This window comes from Salvelinus alpinus, chromosome 15, assembly GCF_045679555.1.
Source record: "Salvelinus alpinus chromosome 15, SLU_Salpinus.1, whole genome shotgun sequence".
NCBI classification, from domain to species: Eukaryota; Metazoa; Chordata; class Actinopteri; order Salmoniformes; family Salmonidae; genus Salvelinus; species Salvelinus alpinus.
Window position 1 is genome coordinate 4030783 of NC_092100.1, and position 20000 is coordinate 4050782.

General features: G+C 43.8%; 1 protein-coding gene across 3 annotated transcripts in view; it reads right to left on the minus strand.

Moving 5' to 3' along the window:
* lpp (LIM domain containing preferred translocation partner in lipoma) overlaps positions 1–20000 on the minus strand; it is a 460602-nt gene that overhangs the window by 165818 nt on the left and 274784 nt on the right. For all 3 annotated transcript variants that reach the window (XR_011667934.1, XM_071342291.1, XM_071342290.1), the window contains exon 8: positions 7479–7572. Coding sequence is in view for 2 of the 3 variants with exons in the window: in XM_071342291.1 (XP_071198392.1) it covers positions 7479–7572 (94 nt within the window). In the remaining variant the exon portion in view is untranslated. The remainder of the gene's footprint in view (positions 1–7478; positions 7573–20000) is intronic.

A 20000-nucleotide genomic window follows, 5' to 3' on the forward strand; every position in this document is an offset into this window, starting at 1 on the left:
GTTGCTAGGGACTCTCCTGAAAGAAGCTAGCTAGCGAGAGAGAGAGAGAGAGGTCATGATCAGATGATCAGATGAGCTCCTGCATTTTTCAGCATTTTCTTTAAAAAAGATAGATTTAGAGTTAGTTAAACTTGGATTTTTTGTGGAACTGAGAGAGATACAGCTTCAACTGTATTCAACTGTAACTGACTTGATACAGCTTCAACTAGCACTGACGTGTCAAGTGAGAGGTGTCAAAGACCATTAGCCCAACAATGGCAGGAGAGTCGAATAGTCTACCCCAACCAAATGGAGAGGCCTTAGAAGCTCCCTCCTGCTGTTCAGAGGTAATTAAAATACAGTACCCTGTGAGTGTAAAGAATGATAAGGCAAGAAAAGAGCACAAAATGAAGCTCCTTATGGAAAATCAAGAGACACTTTTTGCTGACTATTACAAAAATGGGAACATCAGCAACCTTATCTTCCACACAAACCATCCCCTGGCATGGCACAGTGCTATATTAGCACACTACCCCTCTGTTAAGAGAGGGGGGGTTAACGAGGGGTGGAAACTCAGGATACTTGACAACAAGGACTCTGAGTCAGCTAACATAAATCTATATAAGTCTGGAACAGTATTGGTACAGGGCAACCCCAAACAGTTTCAGCTGGACTTTCACCTAATCAAAGAATTAGCCCAGCAGGAGAAGCTCTCCCTTGATAAAGATACCCCCACCCCAAGCGGGTCAGACCAGACCTCTTCATCATATAACCCCACAGACGAGCAACCCTCAGCAGACAGTCTACCTCCCAGTATAGAGCACTTCTCCCTCATTGAAATGAAGGATAAATTCACCCAGCTGGAGGTAAGGCAGGTGGAGCTGGAACAGCAGGTGATTACACTCCAGTCAGCACAGACCCAGACAACAGTCCAGCACAACAACCCCTTAACCAGACCAGGAGAGCTGGAGGTGGAGAGAGACATATCTGCACTCTGGACAGTGGTGAGACAACTTCAACAGGAGAAAGAGCAGAAGCAGGAGCAGAACAAAGCACTAGAGGAGAGGATCAGACTGCTGGAGGAGAGGGAGAGGGGGATGGAGGAGAGGATCAGACTGCTGGAGGAGAGGTTGAGGGGGATGGCATGTGACAGAGAACAACCCACTAGGGAGGTGGCCATCCCCACAGAGACGCCAGCAGAACAGCCCACCTCAGCACCGGACAAAAGTCTCGACACCACAGCAGAACAGTCCACACCAGACCCTGACCATAGAGTCAACATCACAGCAGAACAGACAAAAGAAAAAACCCAAGCCCAGCAGCTCTCACCCCCCCTGAGCACCCCCCCTGTCAGCCACCCTGATAGCCCTCCTGACAACCCCCCCACACCCACTGAGAACAAACACAAGACACAGATTGTTCTCCTTATGGACTCAAATGGGAAATATATAGAAGAAAAAAAAACTTTTTCCCAAACACAGTGTGTCTAAACTCTGGTGTCCAAACACCCAGCGCGCCCTAGACCTTCTGTCTGAGGACAAACTAGGCTCACCTAGCCACATAATAATACACACAGGCACAAACGACCTGAGAGCAAAGCAGGAAAGGGTGGCCACAGCACTGAAGGGAGTGATTGAAAAAGCTTCTTCTACTTTCCCCAATGCACAAGTGGTCATCTCCACCCTGCTACCACGAAAAGACTTCCACCCTGCTACAATACAGCGGGTAAACGCAAGCATTTCCCGTGACTGTGCCTCAAAACCAAATGTTTTCCTGGCCCACCACTCCACCCTGGACTTGAACAGCCTCTATGACCAGGTCCACCTCTATAAGGCAGCAGTGCCCACCTTTGCCCGGACTCTAAAGGACATCGCTCTCAAACGCAGCCCCAACACTTCACACAGGAGCAACAGATCAATAGACACCCCACCCAGACCAGGGAGACACCCTCCAAGACCTGCAGGACCCCCCCGTGGACCTACACATAGAGGACCCACGCCAAGAGGACTTACATCCAGACCACAGCACCCCCAGACACATCCACACCCCCACCCCAACCAATCAACACCCCCCCACATCAACCATGCCCACACCCCATTTAGGCCCCCTCAGATCAGACCTATGCCACTCCTGCCCACCCCATGCACCCCACCCCCGCAAAGAGAGCATCAACATGGAAGTCACACATACGCCCAGGTAGTGAGCGGGCAAACAGGCCCAACCCCCACTCTGACACTCGCCCAAGCCAACGGCATGTACCAGATGCTCAGCAGGCTCTGCTCACACCTACTGGCCTGAGGCCAAACCACAACCAACAACATTGGACACTTTATGGAACAAGAAGCCTTCACTATATCATCCTGGAATATCCAAGGCCTGAGGTCATCTGCCTTTGGCCTAAAGAGCAGGAACACGGACTTCACCAAAGAAATCGGTAATGCAGACATTGTCATCCTGCAAGAAACATGGTATAGCGGAGACGGACCCACTGGTTGCCCTCTAGGTTACAGAGAGCTGGTAGTCCCATCCACCAAACTACCAGGTGTGAAACAGGGAAGGGACTCAGGGGGAATGCTAATTTGGTATAGAGCAGACCTAACTCACTCCATTAAATTAATCAAAACAGGAACATTTTACATTTGGCTAGAAATTCAAAAGGAAATTATCTTAACAGAGAAAAATGTCCTCCTGTGTGCTACCTATATCCCCCCACTAGAATCCCCATACTTTAATAAAGACAGCTTCTCCATCCTGGAGGGGGAAATCAATCATTTCCAGGCCCAGGGACATGTATTAGTCTGTGACGACCTAAATGCCAGAACTGGACAAGAACCTGACACCCTCAGCACACAGGGGGACAAACACCTGCCTGCAGGTGACAGCATTCCCTCCCCCATATGCCCCCCTAGGCACAACTATGACAACATAACCAACAAAAACGGGTCACAACTCCTGCAGCTCTGTCGCACGCTGGGTATGTACATAGTCAATGGTAGGCTTCGAGGGGACTCCTATGGTAGGTTCACCTATAGCTCATCTCTTGGCAGTAGCACTGTAGACTACTTTATCACTGACCTCAACCCAGAGTCTCTCAGAGCGTTCACAGTCAGCCCACTGACACCCCTATCAGACCACAGCAAAATCACAGTCTACTTGAACAGAGCAATACTCAATCATGAGGCATCAAAGCCAAAGGAACTGAGTAACATTAAGAAATGCTATAGATGGAAGGAATGCAGTTTGGAAACCTACCAAAAAACAATTAGGCAACAGCAAATTAAATCCCTTTTAGACAACTTCCTGGGTAAAATGTTCCACTGCAATAGTGAAGGTGTAAACTTGGCAGTAGAAAATCTTAACAGTATATTTGACCTCTCAGCTTCCCTATCAAATCTAAAAATCTCAAATAGAAAACCGAAGAAAATGAACAACAATGACAAATGGTTTGATAAAGAATGCAAAAATCTAAGAAATAAATTGAGGAACCTGTCCAACCAAAAACATAGAGACCCGGAAAACCTGAGTCTACGCCTTCACTATGGCGAATCACTAAAACAATACAGAAATACACTACGGAAAAAGAAGGAACAGCACGTCAGAAATCAGCTCAATGTAATTGAAGACTCCATAGACTCTAACCAATTCTGGGAAAATTGGAAAACACTAAACAAACAACAACACGAAGAATTATCTATCCAAAATGGAGATGTATGGGTAAACCACTTCTCCAATCTTTTTGGCTCTATAACAAAGAATAAAGAACAAAAACATATACATGATCAAATACAAATCCTAGAATCAACTATTAAAGACTACCAGAACCCATTGGATTCTCCAATTACCTTGAATGAGTTACAGGACAAAATAAAAACCCTCAAACCCAAAAAGGCCTGTGGTGTTGATGGTATCCTTAATGAAATGATCAAATATACAGACAACAAATTCCAATTGGCTATACTAAAACTCTTTAACATCGTCCTTAGCTCTGGCATCTTCCCCAATATTTGGAACCAAGGACTGATCACCCCAATCCACAAAAGTGGAGACAAATTTGACCCCAATAACTACCGTGGAATATGCGTCAACAGTAACCTTGGGAAAATACTCTGCATTATCATTAACAGCAGACTCGTACATTTCCTCAATGAAAACAATGTACTGAGCAAATGTCAAATTGGCTTTTTACCAAATTACCGTACAACAGACCATGTATTCACCCTACACACCCTAATTGACAACCAAACAAACCAAAACAAAGGCAAAGTCTTCTCATGCTTTGTTGATTTCAAAAAAGCCTTCGACTCAATTTGGCATGAGGGTCTGCTATACAAATTGATGGAAAGTGGTGTTGGGGGTAAAACATACGACATTATAAAATCCATGTACACAAACAACAAGTGTGCGGTTAAAATTGGCAAAAAACACACACATTTCTTCACACAGGGTCGTGGGGTGAGACAGGGATGCAGCTTAAGCCCCACCCTCTTCAACATATATATCAACGAATTGGCGCGGGCACTAGAACAGTCTGCAGCACCCGGTCTCACCCTACTAGAATCCGAAGTCAAATGTCTACTGTTTGCTGATGATCTGGTGCTTCTGTCACCAACCAAGGAGGGCCTACAGCAGCACCTAGATCTTCTGCACAGATTCTGTCAGACCTGGGCCCTGACAGTAAATCTCAGTAAGACCAAAATAATGGTGTTCCAAAAAAGGTCCAGTCACCAGGACCACAAATTCCATCTAGACACCGTTGCCCTAGAGCACACAAAAAACTATACATACCTCGGCCTAAACATCAGCACCACAGGTAACTTCCACAAAGCTGTGAACGATCTGAGAGACAAGGCAAGAAGGGCCTTCTATGCCATCAAAAGGAACATAAATTTCAACATACCAATTAGGATCTGGCTAAAAATACTTGAATCAGTCATAGAGCCCATTGCCCTTTATGGTTGTGAGGTCTGGGGTCCGCTCACCAACCAAGATTTCACAAAATGGGACAAACACCAAATTGAGACTCTGCATGCAGAATTCTGCAAAAATATCCTCCGTGTACAACGTAGAACACCAAATAATGCATGCAGAGCAGAATTAGGCCGATACCCACTAATTATCAAAATCCAGAAAAGAGCCGTTAAATTCTACAACCACCTAAAAGGAAGCGATTCCCAAACCTTCCATAACAAAGCCATCACCTACAGAGAGATGAACCTGGAGAAGAGTCCCCTAAGCAAGCTGGTCCTGGGGCTCTGTTCACAAACACAAACACACCCCACAGAGCCCCAGGACAACAGCACAATTAGACCCAACCAAATCATGAGAAAACAAAAAGATAATTACTTGACACATTGGAAAGAATTAACAAAAAAACAGAGCAAACTAGAATGCTATTTGGCCCTAAACAGAGAGTACACAGTGGCAGAATACCTGACCACTGTGACTGACCCAAACTTAAGGAAAGCTTTGACTATGTACAGACTCAGTGAGCATAGCCTTGCTATTGAGAAAGGCCGCCGTAGGCAGACATGGCTCTCAAGAGAAGACAGGCTATGTGCACACTGCCCACAAAATGAGGTGGAAACTGAGCTGCACTTCCTAACCTCCTGCCCAATGTATGACCATATTAGAGAGACATATTTCCCTCAGATTACACAGATCCACAAAGAATTCGAAAACAAATCCAATTTTGATAAACTCCCATATCTACTGGGTGAAATTCCACAGTGTGCCATCACAGCAGCAAGATTTGTGACCTGTTGCCACAAGAAAAGGGCAACCAGTGAAGAACAAACACCACTGTAAATACAACCCATATTTATGTTTATTTATTTTAACTTGTGTGCTTTAACCATTTGTACATTGTTACAACACTGCATATATATAATATGACATTTGTAATGTCTTTATTGTTTTGAAACTTCTGTATGTGTAATGTTTACTGTTCATTTTTATTGTTTATTTGACTTTTGTATATTACCTACCTCACTTGCTTTGGCAATGTTAACACATGTTTCCCATGCCAATAAAGCCCCTTGAATTGAATTGAAATTGAGAGAGAGAGAGAGAGAGAGAGAGAGAGAGAGAGAGAGAGAGAGAGAGAGAGAGAGAGAGAGAGAGAGAGAGAGAGAGAGAGAGAGAGAGAGAGAGAGAGAGAGAGAGAGAGAGAGAGAGAGAGAGAGAGAGAGAGAGAGAGAGAGAGAGAGAGAGAGACAGATAGAGAGAGAGAGAGAGAGAGAGAGAGAGAGAGAGAGAGAGAGAGAGAGAGAGAGAGAGAGAGACAGAGAGAGAGAGACAGATAGAGACAGAGACAGAGAGAGAGAGAGAGAGAGAGAGAGAGAGAGAGAGAGAGAGAGAGAGAGAGAGAGAGAGAGACAGAGACAGAGAGAGAGAGAGAGAGAGAGAGAGAGAGAGAGAGAGAGAGAGAGAGAGAGAGAGAGAGAGAGAGAGAGAGAGAGAGAGAGAGAGAGAGAGAGAGAGAGAGAGAGAGAGAGAGAGAGAGAGAGTACGTAAGGTTCCACAAACCATTTCCTCTCCTCCCCGGTTCCATATGCTCCATTGACGTGAGGTCGAACGGAGTGGCCACTTACACCTACTGTACTATCACCTGGGTGTGTGCATGGGAATGGATTCGACTGACAAAGACTTGAAATGGCAGATCTATGGATAGTTAGGCAATCCAACATACTAGACGATGAATGACTGATACAATCAAAACAAGTAGGTGACTATCTGACCCATAGGAAAAGGTATGGCTGCAACCCTCTAACATGGTGTAGGAGATTGACCCATAAGAAAAGGTATGGCTGCAACCCTCTAACATGGTGTAGGAGATTGACCCATAGGAAAAGGTATGGCTGCAACCCTCTAACATGGTGTAGGAGATTGACCCATAAGAAAAGGTATGGCTGCAACCCTCTAACATGGTGTAGGAGATTGACCCATAGGAAAAGGTATGGCTGCAACCCTCTAACATGGTGTAGGAGATTGACCCATAGGAAAAGGGGGGGGGGGGGGGGGTCAGACACATACATAAGGAGTTACTGGTACCGGGGGGGAGGGGGGGGGGGGTCAGACACATAGATGAGGAGTTACTGGTACCAGGGGGGGGGTCAGACACATACATAAGGAGTTACTGGTACCGGGGGGGGGGGGGGTCAGACACATAGATGAGGAGTTACTGGTACCGGGGGGGGGGGGGGTCAGACACATAGATGAGGAGTTACTGGTACCGGGGGGGGGGGGGGGGTCAGACACATAGATGAGGAGTTACTGGTACCGGGGGGGGTCAGACACATACATAAGGAGTTACTGGTACCGGGGGGGGGGGGGGGGTAGGTTCTTCTGTCTCACCAAAGTAATTCCAGGTCTGTGATTGGAAGTGGAGGGTGCTGAAGTGGGACGGTCTTAGGCTGGGAATGATAGTTCACTATAATGATATTTACTGTTGGTAATTATATGATTACTGTACGTTTATGGACAGTAAAGTCCTGTCTTACCAAAGTACTCCTCAGCCGGAGGGTTGTCCATGTCATAAAGCATCTTCTTGGTGAGCCTCTCCAGTTCTTCCTCAGGCCTGGCACTGCTGGGAGCCTGCAACACAACACAAAGCTGTCATACGTACAATTTAACACAGTCTAACACAGACCCTGGGTCTCAACCCCGCCCTGCGCAACTGGGTCCTGGACTTCCTGACGGGCCGCCCCCCAGGTGGTGAAGGTAGGAAACAACATCTCCACCCCGCTGATCCTCAACACTGGGGCCCCACAAGGGTGCGTTCTCAGCCCCCCCTGTACTCCCTGTTCACTCATGACTGCGTGGCCATGCACGCCTCCAACTCAATCATTAAGTTTGCAGACGACACTACAGTGGTAGGCTTGATTACCAACAACGACAAAACGGCCTACAGGGAGGAGGTGAGGGCACTCGGAGTGTGGTGTCAGGAAAATAACCTCACACTCAACGTCAACAAAACAAAGGAGATGATCGTGGACTTCAGGAAACAGCAGAGGGAGCACCCCCCTATCCACATTGACGGGTAGTGGAGAAGGTGGGAAGTTTTAAGTTCCTCTGCGTACACATCACGGACAAACTGAAATGGTCCACCCACACAGACAGCGTTGTGAAGAAGGCGCAACAGTGTCTCTTCAACCTCAGGAGGCTGAAGAAAATGTGCCCTGTCATCAAAAACCTTCACTAACTTTTACAGATGCACAATTGAGAGCATCCTGTCGGGCTGTATCACCGCCTGGTACGGCAACTGCACCGCCCACAACCGTAAGGCTCTCCAGAGGGTAGTGAGGTCTGCACAACGCATCACCGGGGGCAAACTTCCTGCCCTCCAGGACACCTACACCACCCGATGTCACAGGAAGGCCATAACGATCATCAAGGACAACAACCACCCAAGCTACTGCCTGTTCACCCACTATCATCCAGAAGGTGAGGTCAGTACAGGTGCATCAAAGCTGGGACCGAGAGACTGAAAAACAGCTTCTATCTCAAGGCCATCAGACTGTTAAACAGCCACAACTAACACAGAGAGAGGCGGCTGCCTACCTACAGACTTGATATCATTGGCCACTTTAATAAATGTCACTTTAAGAATGTTTACATATCTCTCATTACTCATCTCATATGTATATAATGTATACTGTATCCTTCACTATCTATTCTTTACTATCTATTGCATCTGAGCCGCTCTGTCACTGCTCATCCATATATTTTATACTTATATATTCTCATCCTGTTCCTTTACTAGATTGTGTGTGTTAGGTTTTGTTGTGGAGTTGTTAGATATTACCTGTTAGATACTGCTGATCTAGAAGCACAAGCATTTCACTACACTCACAATAACATCTGCTAACCATGTGACCAATAACATCTGCTAACCATGTGTATGTGACCAATAACATCTGCTAACCATGTGACCAATAACATCTGCTAACCATGTGACCAATAACATCTGCTAACCATGTGACCAATAACATCTGCTAACCATGTGACCAATAACATCTGCTAACCATGTGACCAATAACATCTGCTAACCATGTGACCAATAACATCTGCTAACCATGTGACCAATAACATCTGCTAACCATGTGTATGTGACCAATAACATCTGCTAACCATGTGTATGTGACCAATAACATCTGCTAACCATGTGTATGTGACCAATAACATCTGCTAACCATGTGTATGTGACCAATAACATCTGCTAACCATGAGTATGTGACCATTAACATCTGCTAACTATGTGTATGTGACCAATAACATCTGCTAACCATGTGACCAATAACATCTGCTAACCATGTGACCAATAACATCTGCTAACCATGTGACCAATAACATCTGCTAACCATGTGACCAATAACATCTGCTAACCATGTGACCAATAACATCTGATAACCATGTGACCAATACCATCTGCTAACCATGTGACCAATAACATCTGATAACCATGTGACCAATACCATCTGCTAACCATGTGACCAATAACATCTGATAACCATGTGACCAATACCATCTGCTAACCATGTGACCAATAACATCTGATAACCATGTGACCAATAACATCTGATAACCATGTGACCAATAACATCTGCTAACCATGTGACCAATAACATCTGCTAACCATGTGACCAATAACATCTGCTAACCATGTGACCAATAACATCTGATAACCATGTGACCAATAACAACGCCCCGATGAAGGTTGTTAGGGCGACGCCCCGATGAAGGTTGTTAGGGCGACGCCCTGACGAAGGTTGTTAAGGCGACGCCCCGATGAAGGTTGTTAGGGCGACGCCCCGATGAAGGTTGTTAGGGCGACGCCCCGATGAAGGTTGTTAGGGCGACGCCCCGATGAAGGTTGTTAGGAAACACAACGTCCTCTTCTGTTTAAAGCATCACGGCTCTTCTGTTTAAAGCATCACGGCTCTTCTGTTTAAAGCATCACGGCTCTTCTGTTTAAAGCATCACGGCTCTTCTGTTTAAAGCATCACGGCTCTTCTGTTTAAAGCATCACGGCTCTTCTGTTTAAAGCATCACGGCTCTTCTGTTTAAAGCATCACGGCTGTTCTGTTTAAAGCATCACGGCTCTTCTGTTTAAAGCATCACGGCTCTTCTGTTTAAAGCATCACGAAGGCTGTTGTGTCTGTTGGGTGTTTAACTTGCTAATGATATACATCTCTGGGTGTTTTTAGTGAAGAGGAATATGACCCTGGGCCTGTGGCCCCTGGTGGCCCCTACAACCCTAAGGGTGACGCTGTGAGTATAGGATGCATGATGAGTCTGTACAGGAACGCAAGTCATGTGGAAACAGCACTCTGACCAGTCTGTTGCATTTTGAAAAATTACACAGTTAAAATCTCAATATTAGCCTTGAAGTCTTTAATACTAAGCTGGCTGGAGCCATTTGCTCCCATATATGTCTAAGGGCAGATTTGGGTATTAATAAAAGCCTAAATTGGAACGTAGTGGCTGTACAGTAACATGCTACAGTATACATGAGGTCAGAGTTCAGGCTCTGTGTGGGTTTTGACTGACAGACGTTCTGAACTTGAGCACCGGAACGACAAGAAGTTTCCCCCATCCCTCTCGTTGATTGGCCATCTTGTGAAATGTTGTAAATTAAAAGAGGACTCGATGTACAGTGCCTTCCGGAAAGTATTCAGACCCCTTTACTTTTTCCACATTTTGTTACGTTATAGCCTTATTCTAAAACGGATAAAATAAAATAAAATGATCAGCAATCTACAAACAATACCCCATAATGACATCACAATACCCCATAATGACATCACAATACCCCATAATGACATCACAATACCCCATAATGATAAAGTGAAAACATGTTTTTAGAAATGTTTCCAACAAAAAAAGAAATACCTTATTTACATAAGTATTTGTTATGAAACTTGAAATTGAGCTCAGTTGCATCCTGTTTCCATTGATCATCCTTGAGATGTTTCTACAACTTGATTGGAGTCCACCTGTGGTAAATTCAATTGATTGGACATGATTTGGAAAGGCACACACCTGTCTATATAAGGTCCCACAGTTGACAGTGCACGTCAGAGCAAAAACCAAGCCATGAGGTCGAAGGAATTGTCCGTAGAGCTCCGAGACAGGATTGTGTCGAGGCACAGATCTGGGGAAGGGTACCAAAACATTTCTGCAGCATTGAAGGTCCCCAAGAACACAGTGGCCTCCATCATTCTTAAATGGAAGAAGTTTGGAACCACCAAGACTCTTCTTAGAACTGGCCTCCCAGCCAAACTGAGCAATCGGGGGAGAAGGGCCTTGGTCAGGGAGGTGAGCAAGAACCCGATGGTCACTCTGACAGAGCCAAAAGGCACCTAAAGACTCTCAGACCATGAGAAACAAGATTCTCTGGTCTGATGAAACCAAGATTGAACTCTTTGGCCTGAATGCCAAGCGTCACGTCTGGAGGAAACCTGGCACCATCCCTACGGTGAAGCATGGTGGTGGCAGCATCATGCTGTGGGTATGTTTTTCAGCGGCAGGGACTGGCAGACTAGTCAGGATTGAGGCAAAGATGAAAAGAGCAAAGTACAGAGAGATCCTTGTTGAAAACCTGCTCCAGAGCGCTCAGAACCTCAAACTGGGGCAAAGAGTCACCTTCTGACAGGACAACGACCCTAAGCACGACAGCAAAGACAACACAGGAGTGGCTTCGGGACAAGTCTCTGAATGTCCTTGAGTGGCCCAGCCAGAGGCCGGACTTGAACCCAATCGAACATCTCTGGAGAGACCTGAAAATAGCTGTGCAGCAACGCTCCCCATCCAACCTGACAGAGTTTGAGAGGATCTGCAGAGAAGAATGAGAGAAACTCTCCAAATACAGGTGTGCCAAGCTTGTAGCGTCATACCCAAGAAGACTCGATGCTGTAATCGCTGTCAAAGGTGCTTCAACAAAGTACTGAGTAAAGTGTCAGAATACTTATGTAAATGTAATATTTCAGTAGTTCTAAAAACCTGTTTTTCCTCATTACATTTTAGATTAAGGCTGTAGCGTAACAAAATGTGGAAAAAGTCAAGGGGTCTGAATATTTTCCAAATGCACTGTATATCAAAAGATGAGACATTGAGGATTATAATAAATACCGCTTTCATGTCATACAAGCCGGTGTGCACTTCACATTTCTAATCATAAAATGTCAAATGAGTAAAATAAAATTGTATTTGTCACACCTTACAGTGAAATGCTTACTTTCAAGCCCTTAACCAACAGTTTGCAGTTTTAAGAAAAATAAGTGTTAAGTAAAAAATAGATAACTAAAAAACAACAGTAACTGCTGTAATTTTACTGCTGCTCAATTAAAGAGCAGCAGTAAAATAACAATGTGGAGGCTATATACAGGGGGTACCGGTACAGAGTCAATGTGGAGGCTATATACAGGGGGTACCGGTACAGAGTCAATGTGGAGGCTATATACAGGGTGTTACGGTACAGAGTCAATGTGGAGGCTATATACAGGGGGTACTGGTACAGAGTCAATGTGGAGGCTATATACAGGGTGTTACGGTACAGAGTCAATGTGGAGGCTATATACAGGGGGTACCGGTACAGAGTCAATGTGGAGGCTATATACAGGGGGTACCGGTACAGAGTCAATGTGGAGGCTATATACAGGGTGTACCGGTACAGAGTCAATGTGGAGGCTATATACAGGAGGGTACCGGTACAGAGTCAATGTGGAGGCTATATACAGGGGTGTTACGGTACAGAGTCAATGTGTGGGGGCACCGATTAGTCGAGGAAATATGTACATGTAGGTAGAGTTATTAAAGTGACTATGCATAGATGATAACAACATAGAGTAGCAGCAGCGTAAAATGGGGGGTAATGTAAATAGTCTGGGTAGCCATTCAATTAGCTGTTCAGGAGTCTTATGGCTTGGTGGTAGAAACTGTTAAGAAGCCTTTTGGACCTTGTTGTTAAGAAGTTGTTTAGTAGCCTTTTGGACCTAGACTTGGCGCTCCGGTACCACTTGCTGTGCGGTAGCAAAGAGAACAGTCTATGACCAGGGTGACTGGAGTCTTTGACAATTTTTAGGGCCTTCCTCTGACACCGTCTGGTATAAAGGTCCTGGATGGCAGGAAGCTTGGCCTCAGTGATGTACTTGGTCGTACGCACTACCCTCTGTAGTGCCTTGCGGTCGGAGGCCGAGCAGTTGCCATACCAGGCGGTGATGCAACCGGTCATATTCAGAGTCAACGTTTATGATCACTATGTTAGATATATACAAGACGACTTGTTATCATACCCTGGGTTGTGTTCTGAACATGTTTGTTTATTGTGACGAAACAGTGATTCTTCGACCAAGTCTCCATCATGTCTCCATGTTTTATCTGTAGTGGTTTAGAACCATTAGACAGCTGTTTCGTCTAGAAGGTTCCGATGAGTTTTTTTATCAGGTTTCTATTGATCAACGGAGAGCAGCAGATGGTGACTTCAGAATATCACCCTCAGTGGCACGCTCTGTGTGTGTGTGTGTGTTTGTGCGTGTTCTCACGTGCATGCATGTGTATTTTGTATTGATAAATGGAAAACGTTTTATGAACACAGAGGCCTTGACCAGACCTAGACTTCCCTTAGGTGTATGATCACATGTAACAGAAATATCACAAGGTCTCAAGACCTTCTATTGTTGCTGCTGAAAAGCTGCTGAAAAAACAGTGAAGCAATCATGAACCACGAAGGGAAGTAATTTCTCTCCTTTATTCACGTAATAAATGACTCTCTGCCGTCACAAAAGGCCAAGTTAACAAGGTGCTTTAAACCGGCTGGCTGGGAGAGGGTGCAGGGTGTCACAGAGCAGATAAGGGAATAAAAAGATGGATAAAGTCAAAAACGAGACTCTGATAATGGTATGATTTCATCCCTCTTTCCACTGTGTTGGTGTGATGTGTGCGGGTTAGATTAAAACGTTAAAAACACCCATCTCTATGTGTCTCTGTGACAACACGGCTATAATGAACACATGCTGTGAAATGCAAAACCGAAAGGGCATTTCTCTAACATATTAAAATAGATTGCATTCATTCATTTCCCAGTACAACGAGAAACCAGGCAAGGCTGTCCCCTGTCTCCTTTATGATTGGGTTTTGTCATTACAACTGTCATCCATGCCTTATCCAAGACAAGAAATATATCCAAGGAATAATTAGGCAATCAGTTGAAGAGCTGCATGCTCTCTGATATGCCTTGATCTGGACCCAGAGAGATCCTGGACCAGTCCGTTTGTCTGTCTGTCTCTGATATGCCTTGATCTGGACCCAGAGAGATCCTGGACCAGTCCGTTTGTCTGTCTGTCTCTGATATGCCTTGATCTGGACCCAGAGAGATCATGGACCAGTCCGTTTGTCTGTCTGTCTCTGATATGCCTTGATCTGGACCCAGAGAGATCCTGGACCAGTCCGTTTGTCTGTCTGTCTCTGATATGCCTTGATCTGGACCCAGAGAGATCCTGGACCAGTCCGTTTGTCTGTCTGTCTCTGATATGCCTTGATCTGGACCCAGAGAGATCCTGGACCAGTCCGTTTGTCTGTCTGTCTCTGATATGCCTTGATCTGGAACCAGAGAGATCCTGGACCAGTCCGTTTGTCTGTCTGTCTGTCTCTAGAGGAATGGTATGCTGAGGAGAAGACTGGACCAGCGTGTCTGTCTGTCTGTCTGTCTGTCTGTCTGTCTCCAGAGGAATGGTATGGTGAGGAAAGGACTGGACCAGCCTGTCTGTCTGTCTCATAAGATTTGCATGTCTCATGTGTCGATATCTCAAGAGTTAACAAAGTATCCTTCTACTACCAGCCTGTAGGTCAGAGTTAATGAGGTCTACTATTTGGGCTTCCAGCTATGAGCAGGCGTCCTGATATCACACCAGCCTGCAGGCTACACTGCCAGAACCTTCTACTACCAGCCTGTAGACTACAATACTACCAGAACCTTCTACATTTACATTTACATTTAAGTCATTTAGCAGACGCTCTTATCCAGAGCGACTTACAAATTGGAAAGTTCATACATATTCATCCTGGTCCCCCCGTGGGGAATGAACCCACAACCCTGGCGTTGCAAGCGCCATGCTCTACCAACTGAGCCACACGGGACCGGGACTGTTCTACTACCAGCCTGTAGACTACAATACTACCAGAACCTTCTACTACCAGCCTGTAGACTACAATACTACCAGAACCTTCTACTACCAGCCTGTAGACTACAATACTACCAGAACCTTCTACCACCAGCCTGTAGACTACAATACTACCAGAACCTTCTACTACCAGCCTGTAGACTACAATACTACCAGAACCTTCTACTACCAGCCTGTAGACTACAATACTACCAGAACCTTCTACCACCAGCCTGTAGACTACAATACTACCAGAACCTTCCACCACCAGCCTGTAGACTACAATACTACCAGAACCTTCTACTACCAGCCTGTAGACTACAATACTACCAGAACCTTCTACTACCAGCCTGTAGACTACAATACTACCAGAACCTTCTACTACCAGCCTGTAGACTACAATACTACCAGAACCTTCTACTACCAGCCTGTAGACTACAATACTACCAGAACCTTCTACCACCAGCCTGTAGACTACAATACTACCAGAACCTTCTACTACCAGCCTGTAGACTACAATACTACCAGAACCTTCTACCACCAGCCTGTAGGCTAAATGTACATGCACAGTGATGCGTCATAAAACTTCAGACATTCCCTGATAGACTGTGGAATGTAGACAGTAAATACAACTGACTGACTGACTGACTGATAGACTGTGGAGTGTAGACAGTAAATACAACTGACTGACTGACTGACTGACTGACTGACTGATAGACTGTGGAGTGTAGACAGTAAATATAACTGACTGACTGACTGACTGATAGACTGTGGAGTGTAGACAGTAAATACAACTGACTGACTGACTGACTGACTGATATACTGTGGAGTGTAGACAGTAAATACAACTGACTGACTGACTGACTGACTGACTGTGGAGTGTAGACAGTAAATACAACTGACTGACTGACTGATAGACTGTGGAGTGTAGACTATAATATGATATATGGCTTATAATATCATTCTGGTACTGTGGTACACAGGTAACACCTTATAATATCATTCTGGTACTGTAGTACACAGGTAACACCTTATAATATCATTCTGGTACTGTAGTACACAGGTAACACCTTATAATATCATTCTGGTACTGTGGGACACAGGTAACACCTTATAATATCATTCTGGTACTGTAGTACACAGGTAACACCTTATAATATCATGCTGGTACTGTAGTACACAGGTAACACCTTATAATATCATTCTGGTACTGTGGTACACAGGTAACACCTTATAATATCATTCTGGTACTGTGGGACACAGGTAACACCTTATAATATCATTCTGGTACTGTAGTACACAGGTAACACCTTATAATATCATTCTGGTACTGTGGGACACAGGTAACACCTTATAATATCATTCTGGTACTGTAGTACACAGGTAACACCTTATAATATCATTCTGGTACTGTAGTACACAGGTAACACCTTATAATATCATTCTGGTACTGTGGTACACAGGTAACACCTTATAATATCATTCTGGTACTGTAGTACACAGGTAACACCTTATAATATCATTCTGGTACTGTAGTACACAGGTAACACCTTATAATATCATTCTGGTACTGTGGTACACAGGTAACACCTTATAATATCATTCTGGTACTGTAGTACACAGGTAACACCTTATAATATCATTCTGGTACTGTAGTACACAGGTAACACCTTATAATATCATTCTGGTACTGTGGTACACAGGTAACACCTTATAATATCATTCTGGTACTGTAGTACACAGGTAACACCTTATAATATCATTCTGGTACTGTAGTACACAGGTAACACCTTATAATATCATTCTGGTACTGTGGTACACAGGTAACACCTTATAATATCATTCTGGTACTGTGGGACACAGGTAACACCTTATAATATCATTCTGGTACTGTGGTACACAGGTAACACCTTATAATATCATTCTGGTACTGTGGGACACAGGTAACACCTTATAATATCATTCTGGTACTGTGGTACACAGGTAACACCTTATAATATCATTCTGGTACTGTGGTACACAGGTAACACCTTATAATATCATTCTGGTACTGTGGGACACAGGTAACACCTTATAATATCATTCTGGTACTGTGGGACACAGGTAACACCTTATAATATCATTCTGGTACTGTGGGACACAGGTAACACCTCATAATATCATTCTGGTACTGTAGTACACAGGTAACACCTTATAATGTCATTCTGGTACTGTGGTACACAGGTAACACCTGTATAATATCATTCTGGTACTGTAGTACACAGGTAACACCTTATAATATCATTCTGGTACTGTGGTACACAGGTAACACCTGTATAATATCATTCTGGTACTGTAGTACACAGGTAACACCTTATAATATCATTCTGGTACTGTGGTACACAGGTAACACCTGTATAATATCATTCTGGTACTGTAGTACACAGGTAACACCTTATAATATCATTCTGGTACTGTGGGACACAGGTAACACCTTATAATATCATTCTGGTACTGTAGTACACAGGTAACACCTTATAATATCATTCTGGTACTGTGGGACACAGGTAACACCTTATAATATCATTCTGGTACTGTGGGACACAGGTAACACCTTATAATATCATTCTGGTACTGTGGGACACAGGTAACACCTTATAATATCATTCTGGTACTGTGGTACACAGGTAACACCTGTATAATATCATTCTGGTACTGTAGTACACAGGTAACACCTTATAATATCATTCTGGTACTGTGGTACACAGGTAACACCTTATAATATCATTCTGGTACTGTGGTACACAGGTAACACCTTATAATATCATTCTGGTACTGTGGTACACAGGTAACACCTTATAATATCATTCTGGTACTGTGGTACACAGGTAACACCTGTATAATATCATTCTGGTACTGTAGTACACAAGTAACACCTCATAATATCATTCTGGTACTGTGGGACACAGGTAACACCTTATAATATCATTCTGGTACTGTAGTACACAGGTAACACCTTATAATATCATTCTGGTACTGTGGGACACAGGTAACACCTTATAATATCATTCTGGTACTGTAGTACACAGGTAACACCTTATAATATCATTCTGGTACTGTGGTACACAGGTAACACCTTATAATATCATTCTGGTACTGTGGGACACAGGTAACACCTTATAATATCATTCTGGTACTGTGGGACACAGGTAACACCTTATAATATCATTCTGGTACTGTGGGACACAGGTAACACCTTATAATATCATTCTGGTACTGTAGTACACAGGTAACACCTTATAATATCATTCTGGTACTGTGGGACACAGGTAACACCTTATAATATCATTCTGGTACTGTAGTACACAGGTAACACCTTATAATATCATTCTGGTACTGTGGTACACAGGTAACACCTTATAATATCATTCTGGTACTGTGGGACACAGGTAACACCTTATAATATCATTCTGGTACTGTGGGACACAGGTAACACCTTATAATATCATTCTGGTACTGTGGGACACAGGTAACACCTTATAATATCATTCTGGTACTGTAGTACACAGGTAACACCTTATAATATCATTCTGGTACTGTAGTACACAGGTAACACCTCATAATATCATTCTGGTACTGTAGTACACAGGTAACACCTTATAATATCATTCTGGTACTGTGGGACACAGGCAACACCTTATAATATCATTCTGGTACTGTAGTACACAGGTAACACCTTATAATATCATTCTGGTACTGTGGTACACAGGTAACACCTGTATAATATCATTCTGGTACTGTAGTACACAGGTAACACCTTATAATATCATTCTGGTACTGTGGTACACAGGTAACACCTGTATAATATCATTCTGGTACTGTAGTACACAGGTAACACCTTATAATATCATTCTGGTACTGTGGGACACAGGTAACACCTTATAATATCATTCTGGTACTGTAGTACACAGGTAACACCTTATAATATCATTCTGGTACTGTGGGACACAGGTAACACCTTATAATATCATTCTGGTACTGTGGGACACAGGTAACACCTTATAATATCATTCTGGTACTGTGGGACACAGGTAACACCTTATAATATCATTCTGGTACTGTGGTACACAGGTAACACCTCATAATATCATTCTGGTACTGTGGGACACAGGTAACACCTTATAATATCATTCTGGTACTGTAGTACACAGGTAACACCTCATAATATCATTCTGGTACTGTGGGACACAGGTAACACCTTATAATATCATTCTGGTACTGTAGTACACAGGTAACACCTTATAATATCATTCTGGTACTGTGGTACACAGGTAACACCTGTATAATATCATTCTGGTACTGTAGTACACAGGTAACACCTTATAATATCATTCTGGTACTGTGGTACACAGGTAACACCTGTATAATATCATTCTGGTACTGTAGTACACAGGTAACACCTTATAATATCATTCTGGTACTGTGGTACACAGGTAACACCTGTATAATATCATTCTGGTACTGTAGTACACAGGTAACACCTTATAATATCATTCTGGTACTGTGGGACACAGGTAACACCTTATAATATCATTCTGGTACTGTAGTACACAGGTAACACCTTATAATATCATTCTGGTACTGTGGGACACAGGTAACACCTTATAATATCATTCTGGTACTGTGGGACACAGGTAACACCTTATAATATCATTCTGGTACTGTGGGACACAGGTAACACCTTATAATATCATTCTGGTACTGTGGTACACAGGTAACACCTGTATAATATCATTCTGGTACTGTAGTACACAGGTAACACCTTATAATATCATTCTGGTACTGTGGTACACAGGTAACACCTTATAATATCATTCTGGTACT